General features: G+C 36.7%; 1 protein-coding gene across 1 annotated transcript in view; it reads right to left on the reverse strand.

Annotated features, from left to right (window-relative positions):
* The window catches only part of LOC111142027 (LDL receptor related protein 6), a 173,046-nt gene that overhangs the window by 41,045 nt on the left and 115,844 nt on the right, over positions 1 to 16,157 (reverse strand). Inside the window, exons 8-13 of the mRNA XM_022494947.1 lie at positions 13,934 to 14,150; positions 13,072 to 13,361; positions 11,556 to 11,782; positions 8,783 to 8,967; positions 7,588 to 7,914; positions 180 to 382 (exon numbers count right to left, since the gene is read on the reverse strand). Coding sequence (XP_022350655.1) covers positions 180 to 382; positions 7,588 to 7,914; positions 8,783 to 8,967; positions 11,556 to 11,782; positions 13,072 to 13,361; positions 13,934 to 14,150 — 1,449 coding nt within the window. The remainder of the gene's footprint in view (positions 1 to 179; positions 383 to 7,587; positions 7,915 to 8,782; positions 8,968 to 11,555; positions 11,783 to 13,071; positions 13,362 to 13,933; positions 14,151 to 16,157) is intronic.

The following is a 16,157-nucleotide window of genomic DNA, read 5'->3' on the forward strand; positions in this document are numbered from 1 at the left end:
TCTCTTCTCCTCTCTTTCCCTCTCTCTCTCTCACAGACACACACACACACACACACACACACACACACACACACACACACATACATTCTCTTTCTCTCAAGAATTAAGTAAAACAGGATGGTTGGTTACTCAAACTACCAGGAAAAGAAAAACAGATTTTTAACTGAGCCCTGAATTACCTGGCTGCCATCTTCTTGTGCTTTTCGGATCATGTTTTGTCGTGAGTCAATCCAATAGAGCTGCTTGTCCAGTGGGTCATAGTCTATGGCCCGGACATTGCGAAGGCTGTGGATAGGAAGGATGATGTCAGGGCTCTGCTGCTCATCAATCACCATGCGGTTGATAGCACTCTTTTGACTGAAGAGCAGGAAAGTAGTTGGAGCTTAAAGAAGGACAAGAGCAAATGTGAAACACAATCACTCTAAGTCTTGTATCACCCAAGTGTTTGATCAACTTGTTGCCTGTATTTCATACAAAACAAACACAGATGCTAAGGAAGTAAGGCTGAGAACAAAACCCTTTGGAATGTTCCCAGAAACTCTCCTCAAGGTGACACTTATCAGCACTATGCTACCAAACCAGTTATGAATTTACTCAGTGACACGCTGCTAGCCTATTTTGTTCCATCTTGTCCACAGTGGTATAAAAGGAGACTCAATTTCAAGAAGCATTTGATAATGATATCAAAATTCTCCTTGTCCACCAAATGAATAATCCTACTCTTCCGTAACCTATTCTTGTGGGTGGCAGGAACCATAGCTTCCATAGGTCAAAGCAAAAGCTTCACGACTGGTTTTAGTCTCAGCTGTCTTACTATCTAGTCACTTAATCGTAAGTAAGTCACTGAACCTCTTTAGGTCAAAGTTTGTTGAACTCTAAAATAAGGTTATAATGATCTCATCCTGCTCATTAACTTGCTCTAAGAATTTTACAACATATATAAAGATACTTTAAAAATTATAATGCATTATGTCAATTATACCTCAATGAAAAATTATATAAATGTAGAGTAAAATAACTATTGCTCATTATTATCGAGCAGTAGCAGTAATAAAGTTGGTATTAACAGAAATTAAACAAACCCTCATGGACTGCAGATACAGGTTTTATTTTGCATTGTGTATATATGATAACTGTAAGGAGAGAGAGCCAGTAAAAATCTCTCTCCTCCTTCTCTTTCCGTCCTTCCTTCTCGTTTTCTCTCACACATACACACAGACACACATACACAGAACTAGTAAAAACAAATGCGTTATACTCATTAGCTTCGATCCTCATTAAAAAAAACCTTGTATTTATATTTTCACTAAAAAATATTCTGCTCTGATGCTAAGATGATATCCTAAACTTATGAAATGGGGAAATGCAACACAGACTAAATTTCCCTTTCCTGGGAAGTAAGCTACTGATTACTATGTAAATATCTTTAATGCAGGCAAATATCTAGAAAACAACAGCACTTGACAGTGCTACCGACAACTTCAAAGTCTACTAGCATTTTGAACATCTTCATTAAAACATATATAAAAATTTCATAATTATACTCTATTCTCTTGGTATCCAGTCATCACCTGAATCCAGTAGAATTTTGTCCTTCTCATGGATACAAACATAAATGGCCAATCCAGAACTCCTTGCTTTATTTCTTCCTAAGCCCCATTCTTCACAACTCCATTATGTGTCGTTCCCTGATTTACTTTACATTTATACCCAAATGTACGTTGGCTTCAATCCCAAAGAAACTCACTGGTATTCATAAAGAAACTTGGTAATCACAACACTGAAAAATTTTTTTTTTTTTTTAAGTGAAGCATCATTGACACACAATGTTACATTCACAACATAGAAATCCTGCTTTATATAAGTACTTCACTGGCTAAAAGCCCATACCCAGCTTGGAAGATCAGAAAGTATTCCAATGATTCAATGATTCCCTTCATTACCTGGAGCTGACTCCATCACATATTGATTTAACAACTTTTAGCAGTTTTAGTAGAACCCATGCTTTAAGTAGTAAGAATACACGTCACAACAGAATAGCTATCTTTTTTTTTTTTTTTTTAAGAATTATTTTTTTGGCAGTATTACTTTCTTGTAAATCAAGAAAAAAAGGGGAGGGGCTCTAAACAATAAGTTTCTAACAGAATAATCACCACTTACACTAAGACATACAATGAAGCTTAGACTCCAGAGTTTTAGTTGCCAACTTCTCCTGCCTGGAATACAATTAATCAAATATATATTTGGCTCCTACTGTTTTACTGTTTTTTTTGTTTTTTGGGGGGTTTGAGTCAAGTTTTTACCTTCAATTAGATACCATAGTTTGGTGCTCTAGAAATGTAGAATAAGATAAAGCCAAATATGGCTCCAAATAAATGCTTGGTTTTTTTGTTTTTCAAGATTTTATTTATTTGACAGAGAGAGAGCGTGCATAAGTAGGGGGAGCAGCAGGCAGAGGGATCCTCACTGACTGTGTGGCCTGATGCAGGACTCAATCCCAGGACGCTGGGATCATGACCTGAGCCAAGGGCAGATGGTTAACAGACTGAGTCACCCAGGTCCCCTAAATGCTTGTTTCAAGAAGTCTGTGGATGGCATTAACAACTACAATTAGTTGGCTCAGTATTTCTAAGAGGAAGCTAATGTTCTGCCTTACTTCAATGAAGACTTGATTCAGTCATTCAGTGCTTAAGGTAAAAAAGAATATGCAATTTTATAAACTGAAATCCATCTTAATTTATGTAACCTCTAACCCAATTAACTTCTGCAAAATGGTACTTTAAAAATTGTCATCCAGGCTGAGTCTTGCATTCCCACAATGAAGACAGCTACACAAGCTGGAAGATGAGGTGTTACATAGGAGGGAGGTTTTCAATTCTCTTCTGAAGGTACAATTGTTCACCTGCAGCTTAAAGGGAGGTGACACTCTTGTGTAAGACCTTCATAAACTACAAGGCCAAGTCCATTGCATCTGATGGGCCATTTGTGCACTATGCCAAGGGCACCAAGTATGGACCAACATCCAGTCCACATGTCATTAACCAGGCCATGCACCTTTGGTGGGCATAGCTGCCCAAAGGAAACACCTTTCCCTAATTTGCACAAAGGTGCCATAGAGACCTGCCACCTTGGTAATAAACAAGGGATTCCACAATTTGGCTTCCTGTTTCCTCTGTGACTTAATCTCTTTACTCATCCTCTGTGACTTAATCTCTTTACTCACTGGCCTCCTAGGTGTTCCTCTGATATGCCATTCTCCCTCCTTAGGCCTTCTGCATTTGCTATCCCCTTTACTTCATAGGTCTTCTCCCAGATATCCACCTCGCTCATTTCCTTACCTCTCTCAGTTCTTGACATAATGTCACTTTATCAGTAACAATTTCTCTGGTCATCATATTTAATGTTGCAATCCTCCTCACCCTTTCTTGCTCTTAATATTTCTCCATAACATTTATCTCCTAACCCATGATATAGTTTTACTTATTTGGTTCAATATCTGTTCCACTAAAATAGAAGCTCCATGAGGGCAGAGAATGATGTCTATTTCATCCACTGCTACATTTTCCACTGGCTCAAATGATGCCCAGTATGTAGCAGATATTCAAAAATATTCATTGAAAGAATAAAGGAATAAACACATAAAGAAATATACATTAGATGACAATAACTATGGAGAGCCCTGTAGCCATAATTCTGAAGGTAAAAGAATAAAATTGTTCTAGAGAATTGGGAAGGAAAAGAAACATTTATTTAGGATCTCCAACATATCACTCATCATTCTAGATGTTAATCCCCAAAATTATCACCTCCATTTTTAGGTAAGCAAACTCAGAAATGTTAAGCTTTTCCCCAAAGTCACGTAGCTGTTGAATGGAAGAGCACATGTATTTTTCCAAGTCCTGTACTGCTTCTTCATCCTTTTATTTAACAATGATTTCTTGAATCATTACTATTTACCAAGCACTGTTGTAGGCACCTAAGATATATTGGTGAAAACATAAAACAAAACAAAAAATGCTGAGTCTATATTCCAGTTTATATTCCAGTAGACAGACAAAAGCAATTAACATAATAAAGAAGTTACAGTATATAAATATTAGAGTATATTAATTGTATAGGATATAAAAGAGTGGTAAGTGTTACAGAAAAAGAAAAAGTACAGGTAAAGAACACTGGCAATGCTAGAAAGGATGAAAGGATGATTTGGTTTAAGTAAGGTAGACCAGGTCTCACAGTGTAGGTCACAATTAAGCAAAGACTTGGAGGTGAAGTATATCCATGAAAATATTTGCAGGAAAAACATTTCAAAGAGCAAGAAGCAGTACAACAATCCTAAGGCAGAAGTAACTGGCATATCTGAAAGTAACAATAAGGCTAGTGTGGTTGTCATGAGGAGAACAAGGGAGAAAAGAGAAGAATCTGAGGTTAGAGAAGCAAAAGGGGAGGGATGCAAAGTGTAGGGTATGGAACATGTAGGAACCTGTAGGCTGTTATAAGAAGCAGGTTTTTACTTCATGTGAAATGGGGAGCCATTGCAAGGCTTTGAGCAGAGAAACAACACAATCTGATTTCACTTTTGAAACACAGGTCAGGGGTGCATGGGTGGCTCAGTTGGTTAAGCGTCTGCCTTCGGCTCAGGTCATGATCCCAGGATCCTGGGATTGAACCCTGCATTGGGCTCCTTGTTCAGCAGGTCTCCCTCTCCCTCTGCTCCTCCCCATTGTTTGTTTTCTCACTTTCTCAAATAAATAAATAAAATCTTAAAAAAGAAAGAAAGAAAGAAACACAGGTCAAGGACTAAATCACACACAATGCTGGAAAACTTTCTGATGGCAAGTACTTTGTGTTAAAATTCTCTCATAATCTGTCTTGGAATCTAATATATCTCTACACAAACATTAAATAGTACTCATTATAGAAAAAGCACACAACAGAAAGCCTCTTGAAACACTAAAGATCTATCACCAAAAGGTAACCAAAGAGAGACGGATATTAGGGGCTCCCAGCACTGATTTCTCATGGCCTTCACTCACCAACTATTATGCACAGATATAAGCAGCTAAAACAATGATCTCAAAAAGTCTTTCCATATTCCCCTTGTCTCCATCCTCCATCAGTCATTACCTCTATTTTCTCCTTCCATTCAAAGTCAAACTTCTTGAAAAAGATACTACCTCCCTTTCCCTTTCTCCTTTCACATTTTGACCAACTCTAATCTTTCACCACTACTTCCCTGCAATTACTCTCTCTAGAGTTACTAATAACCACCTTATTCAAAAATCCAGTAGATTAGGATTCACCTAACTCAACCTCTCAGCAGCATTCAACACAGTTCTTTTTGGGAGTAATCCTATTTCTGGTGCCTGCTTTTCCTTCTACCTCTTTGGCTGTGCTTTCTCTCCTCAAAGTTCCTTAGGTTACCAGATCCTTTACTGTCTCTACACCCGGAGTTGGCAAACTATGGCTCATAGCTCTATCTTGGCCTGCTGCCTGTTTTGGAATAAAGCTTATCAGGATTCAGACATAATTTAGAAATATCTTGATAATGGCTGCTTTCATGTTACAGTGGACATTGTTGAACAGATGTGACAAACTGTATGATTCACAAAGCCTAAATATTTACTCTCTGGCCCTTTACAGCAAGTTTGCAGACCCCAGCTCTAAACCTTCTCCCCTAAGTAATCTTACCCATTTTAAATACATGCTAGCAATTCCAAAATCTATTATCTCCAACCTCATGTCTCCCCTCTTCTATCCAACTACATATTTAATGTATCTATTTCAATGTCCCATAGGAAAATCAATACAAACATGCCAAAAATTGAACTTTTTAATGAGTCTTCCTATCTAGTCTTCTCATCTCCTATTGACTTAACTATTCAAACCAAAAATCTAAGTCATCCTTGCTCCCTCCATCCAATCCATTAACAAGTTCTGTTCACTCTAGCTTCAGAATAGACCTTTAATCTGCAGCTTCTCTCCATCACCACCATTACCATCCCAAGCAAATCTACCTGATTACCACACCAGTCTAGTTCACTTCCCAGCTACCATGCCTTTTCTCTTCAGATACAATTAAATCATGTTGTATCTTAATTTTCACAGCAACCTTACACAGTAGTTATTATTATTCCCATTTACAAATGGGAAATTTAAGGCTTAAAAAATTCATGGCTTGGGGCACTTGGGTGGCTCAGTTGGTTAAGTATCTGCCTTCAGCTCAGAATCCTGGGATGGAGCCCTGCCTCAGGCTCCTGCTCAGCGGGGAGTCTGCTTCTCTCTGCCCAGCCCTAACACTGCACACATAAAAAAAATTTGTGTGACTTGCTTTAGAACACAAAACTAGTATGTGGCAAAGACTCCAAATCACTGAACTATAAATTTATAGTCTTCCTTTTTCACATCCGAAGCCTTGTGTCAGAACACACTAAATCCTTTCCTATGTGACTTCTTATACTTCCAGGCACAAAATAATTTCAATAGTTAATTGAATAGTTAATAGTTATTTTATATCATGCTATTATCTGTTACTTTATCTACTATAATTATATATGTTATATTTAAATATGTTTATATATTTATATGATATATATTTTTACTTTGTTATATGTAATGTTTTCTGTATCATATATTTATTATATGTTGTTATATATTACTAATTGAATAATTAATAGTTAATCTAATATCCTATAGCAGTTCTGTTACCACTTACCCTAGTGAACCATTTCCTACAATTTTCTGCCATGAATTTACTCTTTATGATTGAATTCTCTATTTCTTTATCATATCTACCCCTTACTTCTTGTCTATCCATCAAGACATGGGCATTCACATATACTTGAGTCAGAAACCAGGTTTCCCTAAGCCAAAAATGTTTATTACACACTGTGTTTTGCTGTTATTAGCAAAGTGTGTGCGATTATGTGTGTTTAATATGTAATATGTAATATTATTGCTAATGTTTATATATCAGAAGATATTGCAGTCAAAAAAAAATCTGGATTCATGACTGGATGAGGAGATCTGGTCATCTGGTCATCAACTGGAATTGAACACCGACTACGTTCACAGCATGTGCTAATTCCCCATATATTTACATCTGTTTCATACCAGGCTAAATTTACTCATACGCATTTTCCACTTGGACTCTTACACACTTAAATTTTTTACCTTTAGTCTATTCTATGAACTTCAAAAGACAAGGAGGTTGTATTTTGAAGATTCTCCTTGTTGTACTGTTTTTACTGCTCTTCCTTTATAAAAATAAATGAATATAAATTATGTAGAGTAATGCATGTGTGACTGTCTTTCTCAATGAAGTTATGCAATTGTGCACTAAATATTTAATGCTCAAAAGTAAAGACTCAATTTTTCTGTATCAATTTTTCTATAACAGCAATTAGATATCCTCAAATAGTAAGTTACAAAAACTTGCATTTTTCCATCTTTAGTCTTTCTCTTTTGTTAAACAATCAACTCTGGACTTCAACAGCTTTTTACTCTAGAAAGAACATGAACTACACAGTGTTTTCAAAATCCTGCTTTCTCCTTGAATTCTAGTTTGCTTTACGGGGAAACACAGCTTACCACTACAGGTCCTATTGTCAGCGTTGAGAGAGTAGTGGGCAGGGCATCCACAAACAAAACCTCCAACTGGCACAGCCAAGCAGAGGTGGGAGCAGTGCCCATTGCTGGAAGCACACTCGTTCCACCCTGCTTGCCGAGAGGAGTGAAAGACGAGGATGTCCATCACATAATCCAAATGGCCCTGAATGATGGTGCGGTTTTGGCCACTGGTTTTGTTGGCACGTTCAATGCTGCGTCGGCTCCAGTCCGTCCAGTAGATGTAATCTTGGTACTGAGTTAAGCCAAAAGGATGAGGCAAGTCATCTGCTATAACTTCACGGTTGAGTCCTATTTTCAGAAAGGCAGCAGACAGGGGAGAAGCAGAGGTATGAAACGTGAGAGTGTAAGTCTTATTGGTCAAAAAAAAAGACTGTAACATATAAAATATAACATTTGTAAGCAATTTTTTAAAATATTTTTTTAAAGATGTTATTTATTTATTTGACAGACAGAGATCACAAGTAGGCAGAGAGGCAGACAGAGAGAGAGAGGAAGGGAAGCAGGCTCCCTGCTGTGAGCAGAGAGCCCAATGCGGGACTTGATCCCAGAACCCTGGGATCACGACCTGAGCCAAAGGCAGAGGCTTTAACCCAGGGAGCCACCCAGGCGCCCCGACATTTGTAAGCAATTTAAAATAGGATTTTATTTATCTCAATTTATTTAAAAGCAATTTTAAAACCAGACCAGGCCACTGAAATCAATCCATCTGCAGTCTGACCCCATGCCTCAAACTTATATTCTTGCTATATATCAGTGAGTTTGTTTAAACTCCTACAAATGGTCTGTTTTGACTGCAATCTTATTTTCTCTCCATAGGGGTCTATAAGTTGAACTTTTCTTCTTCCTTCAATAAAAAGATGAAAATGAATATACTGTATTTTACTAGTACAAAAAGTCACTTCAGGAATATCTAGGGAGTTATAAATTCCATTATAAGCCCAACAATAATGAAATTTCCACAAAATAAAGAGATGTGAACCCAAGTACCTGGCCCACTATTAATAATAATAAACAGGATACAATGGCAGAGAGAGGAAGAATCTAGACATTCATATGAAGTTCTATTAATAGTACCTAACCAATGGTAAAAAGCAGCCAGATTTCTGCATAGGAAGAATAACATACTATCTGTCTGAATAAAAAGAAGTAAGCTTACCAAGCATATTTGAAGATTCTATTAAGTTGGTGTCCAAGTCTGTCCAATAAAGCCTCCTTTTAGCATAATCAATAGTTAGGCCATTTGCCCGGCCCACATTTGGAACTAATGTAGTACGTTCACTTCCATCCATGGCAGCTCGGTCTATCTTAGGTTTTCCACCCCATTCAGTCCAATACATAAATCTAAATCCAAAACAACAGATATTTAACATTTCACTTTTGGTTATTTAGGAGAAAGGGCCATATTTGCACACAGTAACTAAATAAGGAAAATACACATTCAATCAAAGAATTTGATAAAACAAAATCATGGTTACAATTTTTTCAATTATTTTGGCACCCTCAACTAAATATTTTTTCTCATATCCTAAAAAGGAAGTGAGTCAGCTTTCTTTTAGTCTTTCCAATGAATCTGTTCCATCCAAAACCCAGAAACTGGAAATAAACCAATGATTTCCTTACTGTAGCTTTTGCATTTATAAAACTAATATTCAAGAAGATACCAAAAAATTAAAGCTCTGGTCTCAGAATCTGATTCACTTCTAAATAAAATACTTTTATCTCTTTTTGTACATTTCTGAACAGAAGTAATGTGAGTTTTAAATTTTTAGACTTATTTTTCGACTTACATAATCAACTCTCCCCAAAAACAAGCTGCAGTAGTACATTGGAGGTAAAAATTAATAGCCTTTAAATGAAGGTAAAAAGCAAAGTTTGAAATGTATTTGGTCACGCAGTGCAAAGGAACATACTATAGATGTAAGAGCGATGAGTGACCTTCTATTGCGTCAGCTGGGCAGTGACACTACTACTATAATCCCTGTGAATTTTTAGAACATTCTCTTGCTTTTATTTTGTCAGGTTTTTCACATTGACCTTACAATAGCCTCCACAGCATAGACTTTTTACAGATGTAAAGAGGCTAAAGCAATAAAAGAAATGCGAATGATCTAATTTCTTCAACTCAGTCACGTGGCAGAGCGAGAACTAGAATCTAATCCTTAGCTAAATGCTTTTTCAAGTAAACTGGTAAGGTGCTAGTTCTGAGACATTCTGAATACTGGGACTAGGAAAGCACTCCACATGCCAACTCTCAGCAAATACCTGAAGACAGACATTCACTTCTCAGCCTGTCAGCTGATGGCTGACTTGAGAGCAACGCATGAACATGCCTTTCTTTCTTTCTTTCTTTCTTTTTTTTTTTTTTAATTTATTTGACAGACAGATCACAAGTAGGCAGAGAGGCAGGCAGAGAGAGACAGGAGGAGGCAGGCTCCCCGCTGAGCAGAGTGCCCGATGCGGGACTCGATCCCAGGACCCTGAGATCATGACCTGAGCCGAAGGCAGAGGCTTTAACCACTGAGGCACCCAAGCGCCCCTGAACATGCCTTTCTGAAAATTAAAGTTAGTCCTGGGCTTGTTTATATTTGCACTTGTCAGCTGACAGGCACATGCACACAAGAAGGAAGGAGAAACAACTGTGAGAGAAATGTCATGGTTGCCAGCAGCCACATAAACTAGAGTCCTTAGTCCCAGCTATTAAATCTATCTGTCTGGTAACTAATGCTTAGAATAAAGATCCCCATAATCCAATCACAACATGTCAGCACACAGAACTACTTTGCTATGGCCTTCTAACCAGATGGTAACGAGCTAATAACGCGATTAATGTTATTTCAAGGAAACTACGCTTGTATGTTCACATTGTAACTTCTGCTTTTAAAAGTGGAATTACTGGGATGCCTGGGTGGCCCAGTCAGTTAAACGTCTGCCTTAAGCTCAGGTCATGATCCCAGGGTCCTGGGATGGAGCCCTACAGCAGGCTCCTTGCTCAGCAGGGAGTCTGCTGCTCTCCCGGCCTCCTGCTCCCCCTGCTTGTGTGCATTCGCATGCACGTCCTCTCTCGCTCTCTAGGACAAATAAATAAAATCTTTAAAATAAATACATAAATGTGGAATTATTCTTCAAATTCCAGATTTCTTAGCTATTGGCTTTTTTAAACTTGCTAAATCACATAAGAGGATCACCTATCCTTGAAAAATAAATCATACTGTAAATAAAAAACTTACCATTAATTGAAAAGTTTACTATTTAATATCAAAGTTCTCTAAGCTTATAAAAATGATCAAACTAATTGACCATTTTGAATTAATGACAATTCTAAAATGGAGCTTTTTAAAATGCAACTATTTCTTAGTATACGGCATTATTTCAGTGGGTTTTGGAATCTGGTTTAACTTGAGAGAGGGGGTAAGCGAATGCAAAGTGGATACCTTCAAAAAGGCTGTTTATTAGCATGTAAGTATGATTGGTAATATTTAAGTACTAAGCCATTTCACTAATCTTTCTCTACCTAATGTTAATAATGACAAGTGTAAAATCTAGTGAGTAATTTAATCTAAATCAGTGAAATCTCAACTAATGGATCTTAAAGATTTTATTTATTTGAGAAAGAAAGAGAAAGCAAGTGCAAGTACAAGCAGTGGGAGAGGGAGAGAGTGAATCTCAAGCAGACTCCATTCTGAACGCAGAGCCCAAACCAGGGCTCGATCTAAAGACCCTAAGATTACAACCTGAGCCAAAATCAAGAGTTGGATGTTACCTGACTCAGCAACCCAGGCACCCCTTAACTAAAGGGTTTTAAAATAAAGCCGACCTGTGGTTTAGTTATTAGATTCCTAATCAGCATTACTTAAAACATCAAAAATACAATCCATAGTTGGGCTATGTGCAACATAGTTGCAAAGAATGCATACATAAAAGCTGTTTACCCTTCAGCAGGGTCCAATGCAAGAGCTCTGGGGCTATCTAAGTCTTTCCACACCAAAACCTGTCGGTGCTGCCCATCCAGCTTTGACACTTCAATTCGATTTGTTCCTGTGTCTGCCCAGTACAAGTTCTTCCCAAGCCAGTCTACTGCCATGCCTTCTGGATAATCTAAGCCGAATTCTACCACGTGTTCCAGTGCACTGCCATTCATAAAGGCTCTGCTGATGGTCTGCAAAAATAAGATTAACAACAAAGTCACATGACTTAAGTACGAAACACTATCCAGAAAGAATGTTTGTTTTGGTTTTTGTTGGGTGGGAGGATCCAGAAGAGCCAGAGGCATAGTTTCTTAATATAATTCACATATTTTACAAGAACAGAAAAAACCTGATGTCAACCTCTAACAAATGCAACTGCAACCTCAAGTTTTACTATCAAGCCAGGGAGAAATTTTTATAATTCTTAAGGACCAAAAATTTATTCTAGTAAGACAGCAGAATGACGTTGCTTTTAAAATCTATTAGTAATCAAGTGAAAAGATAAGACCAGAATGTTGTAGACTCATAACTGGTAGTCAGCTTCCTGAAGGTTCTTGAGAGTATGCCATGTCATTGTGTCAATCTATATAACAATAACAATCTAACAATCTTATATAAGATGTATATAACCATTATCACATTATTACCACTGTGATTCTGAATCCCCCAGAATTCAAAAGCATAATTCAAGTTATTAATAATAGCTGTTACTTCTCGGCAAGCACTACCTTAAGTACTTTGTATACACATTTTTTTCATTTAACCCTCAAAATGGCCCTGCGAGATAGGCATTATCTCTATTTTCAAGATGAGGAAACTTAGAAGGCCATACAATACAAGCCAAATGTATTTATTTACTTCATTCATGCATTCAATTAATAGATTTTACTGAATGCCATTAGATTTCAACTCTGGCTCCAATACCCCATGATTTTTGCATATTAGACAAATTTTATATAAATTATCTGAAATAAGCCCAGGACTAATCTAGAAGAAGCAAAAACTATTCTCCAGATTTTCTGGTCAGGAGCTTCTCCTTCTTACTGACTAAGTATGCTTTTCAATACCTATTTTAGGAAAAAGAAAATAAAGGTAGGTAGGTATGTGTGTATGTGTGTGTGTGTATATATATATACACACACACACTCTAACTCATAATTGGAGTTTTCTACCTGAGACAGACTACCAAATTTTATTTAAAAATAAATTAAGAGTCAAGCTTCTATAAGCCATTTATATAACTGCTTACTCTTTACCTCAAATGGAACAAAGCAGAGGAAGTCAAGCAAAGTATCTTGTATTTTAAAAAAAGCACTTAATTAAAACTGAATGGACCTTGGCCTTGACTTCTTTTAAAAAGTCTTAGTAGGCATTCTGCCTACTAAGCAATGAGAGAGAGTGATCATAGCATGAAGACTCAGACATTTTAAAGCTCTCCCTCCTTGTCTTTAGTTTTAACATTCCAATTCTTTTGACTAACCTTGAGTGATATATCTGTCCAGTAAATGCGGTTGTCTGTTACATCAAAATCCAAAGCAGAAGCTTCTTTGACACCAGTAAGAGGAATGGCCACATTATTATTGTTAGTTTCCAAAGAAATTCGCCTGATATCTGCTCTCCGTGAAAACAAAAGGAAAGCCTCTGGGACGATGCAGGTCTTCATGTCACTGATGAGTTCAAAGCCAATGGGGCAGGCACAGCGGAGGCCCTGAGGCCTATAGAGGCAAAGATGGCTACATCCCCCATTTTCCTCAGCACAGGGGTTGGAACCTAGAAGATGTATTAATTATAAAGGGGCACAGAAGGACAAATACATTGACACAATCAACATATTTTCACTTGAAAATGACGAGGCATGTGAATCACAAAGACATATGATTTATATCTGCTCCCAAATATATTTTCAATTCTAATCTCATAAATAAACACTATGAAGATTAACAGGGAATAAAAAGCCAGTGCAGCGGCGCAGGCCTGTAGTCCCACCTACTAAGGAGGCTGAGGCAGGAGGAACACTTGAGCCCAGGTGTTGGGCTGTAGTGCATGCACTATGCTAGTCTGCTGTCCACACAAAGTTAGCATCAATATGGTGACCTCCTGGGAGCAGGATCCCACCACACTGCCTAAGGACTGGTGCACTGGCCCAAGTCAGAAATGGGATTATGTACTACATTTTGAGTACTAAGTCTACATTTAAAAGGCCTATTCCTGCTTAAAAAAGAACAGATGATTTCTATATTCCATAAAACATCAATAATTTACAGTGCTGCTTTACAAGCCAATATCTCTGTATTTTTCTCATTCCTGGTTTCCATCTCTGAGAGAATTTTGGAATTACTTACCAATGATTCGATGAACATTTGTGGCCTTTAGGCCCATGAGGTCAGGAAGCTGGTCTATGATGATTTCCCTCTCTGCACTTCGTTTGTGTACTCTTTCGATGCTACGCCTCTGCCAGTCAGTCCAGTAAACATAGTCACCCAACAAGGTAAACCCAAATATGTGAGGAATTTTGTCTTCTACTAGTACTCTTCTCCCAGTGCCATCAGTATTCATAACCTTCAAATTTAAGTTTAAAGACAAGAACTAAAGATGTGTACTTATTCTTCAAATATATACAAAAATAACAAATCCAACTGCTTGCTGTATCAACACTGAAAAGTGTCATCTTGGTCATTCCTATTATAATGCCTTCTTTCACAAAAGGACAACATGCTAATTTAATAAGAATGATTTCAAATACTCAGTGTAAGCTCATATTTTATCTCTATTTCTCCAATCTCTTATTACCCTTCCTTCTAAAAATTCTGACAATATTAGCTTAGTGTGTATCTCTTCCATTAACTATGTAAAAATTAAAAATAAAATACAATTACCTTAAATTTGCTTGTACATTTGTTTTTATAATGTACCTTTGTATACATTACTTTATTACATATTTTGTTCTATAACATTTTATTTTTCCTGAGAGTGTTATCTTTTTACTCTGCAGGAAACTCAAATTCATATAAGATCACACAGCTTGGAAACATAGTATATTTTTTAGGACTCCTTCTGCTTACTATACTGCTGTTTTTGTTCACTGTATTTTTGTTTAAAGTTTTTTTGAAAGTCCACAGATTAAAGGGCTCTCAATACATCTCTCAGTCTCCTAAGATTATAATTGTAATGTACTCGGAATTTATAAATCTCTGGAACTAAGTTTCAAGTAACTAGCATGTACCTACTCTTTCCAACTACCCTAGGTAGCAACATTATTAAATTCATTCTGACACTCTCATTATAAAGATCAGCAATTTCCCTAGAAGTGGCAAAGGCATCTTTTCTGTCCCTGACATTCCAGCACCATGTACTAATCTTCTGTTCTAAAAGATGGAGCAAGTCTTCTAAAGCATCAACTTGCAAGTCTCCAGCTGAGACCACTTCTTCCATTAAATGGCCTGTGTGCCAGGCAAACTAGCTTTCAGAAATGTTATTCTGGTACTAAAAACAAGTATATGCAAGAAATTTCTGCCCCCCCCCTCCTAAAAATAGTATCACAATCTTTTATGCAAGTATTAATTTTTTCTTCCATAAAATCAGTAGGAAATAGTCTCTGTAAGTCAATACCGTGACTGCCTAAATGGAATGACAACCAGATGTTATCTTTATCTCTCCTCTTCAAAATTTTAAAATTCTTGCTGACCTTCCAAGAAGAGCCCAACCTTGGAAACAAAGTACTTAAAAATTGAGTGAGCAAAATTGTGCTATACCCTTGTATTTTCACTTGTATGTATAAATAAATATTTCAGTTATACCTGATAGAAGAGATTATATTAACTGAATGTTTATCTGTTCATATCAAATACAACAGGACTTCTATTAAGCCAGCTGTATAAATCTATATTTAAACAGAATGTTTTTTATAAGAAAAAACATAGTTTAAAAGAATTAATAAACACTAATCCAATTCCTACATTAAATACTGTTTAAAATTAATAATTTCTCCTTGAGACATGAGTCTAGATTTTTTACATTCATATTTTCTTGCAACAGATCATTCGTGGACATACTTTATGTCTATGTTATATCTTAAAATTACTTTTAAAAGCAGAAAGTACTAAGCAAAGAAAAAGGGTCAATAATTTGTTTACATATCTAACTAAAATGTAACTTCTAAAATAGCAGGAAACTAATTCATCCATTTATGTGTCCACCACTTCTACTATTAGTCTGGCAAAGAACTCAATAAATATTTGTTAAATAATTTTTTAAAGGAGATAACTTCCTAAGACACTCAGGAAACCTTCCTGAAAATGAAAATTTATGTAAATTCTTATCCTTAGATCCTACAGCTTAGCCATTTGAATGAATGAAAGGTATTCTTGCCCAAATTATAAATCCATGTAAAAATTTTAAGTCCATACTACTCTTTATTTTTGGAGAATGAATACATTCCTGTCCCTCCTAAAAGCAGAGATCCAAGAAAGAATTTCTGGCCACACCATATTATTGTCTGGAAACTATGATCAGAGTGAAAATCTTTCCTTTATTAGACATACAATATAAACGCCTTTATTTTAGGTA

Source organism: Enhydra lutris, unplaced genomic scaffold, assembly GCF_002288905.1.
Source record: "Enhydra lutris kenyoni isolate GAN:26980312 unplaced genomic scaffold, ASM228890v2 scaffoldscaffold7, whole genome shotgun sequence".
In the NCBI taxonomy this organism is placed as follows: domain Eukaryota; kingdom Metazoa; phylum Chordata; class Mammalia; order Carnivora; family Mustelidae; genus Enhydra; species Enhydra lutris.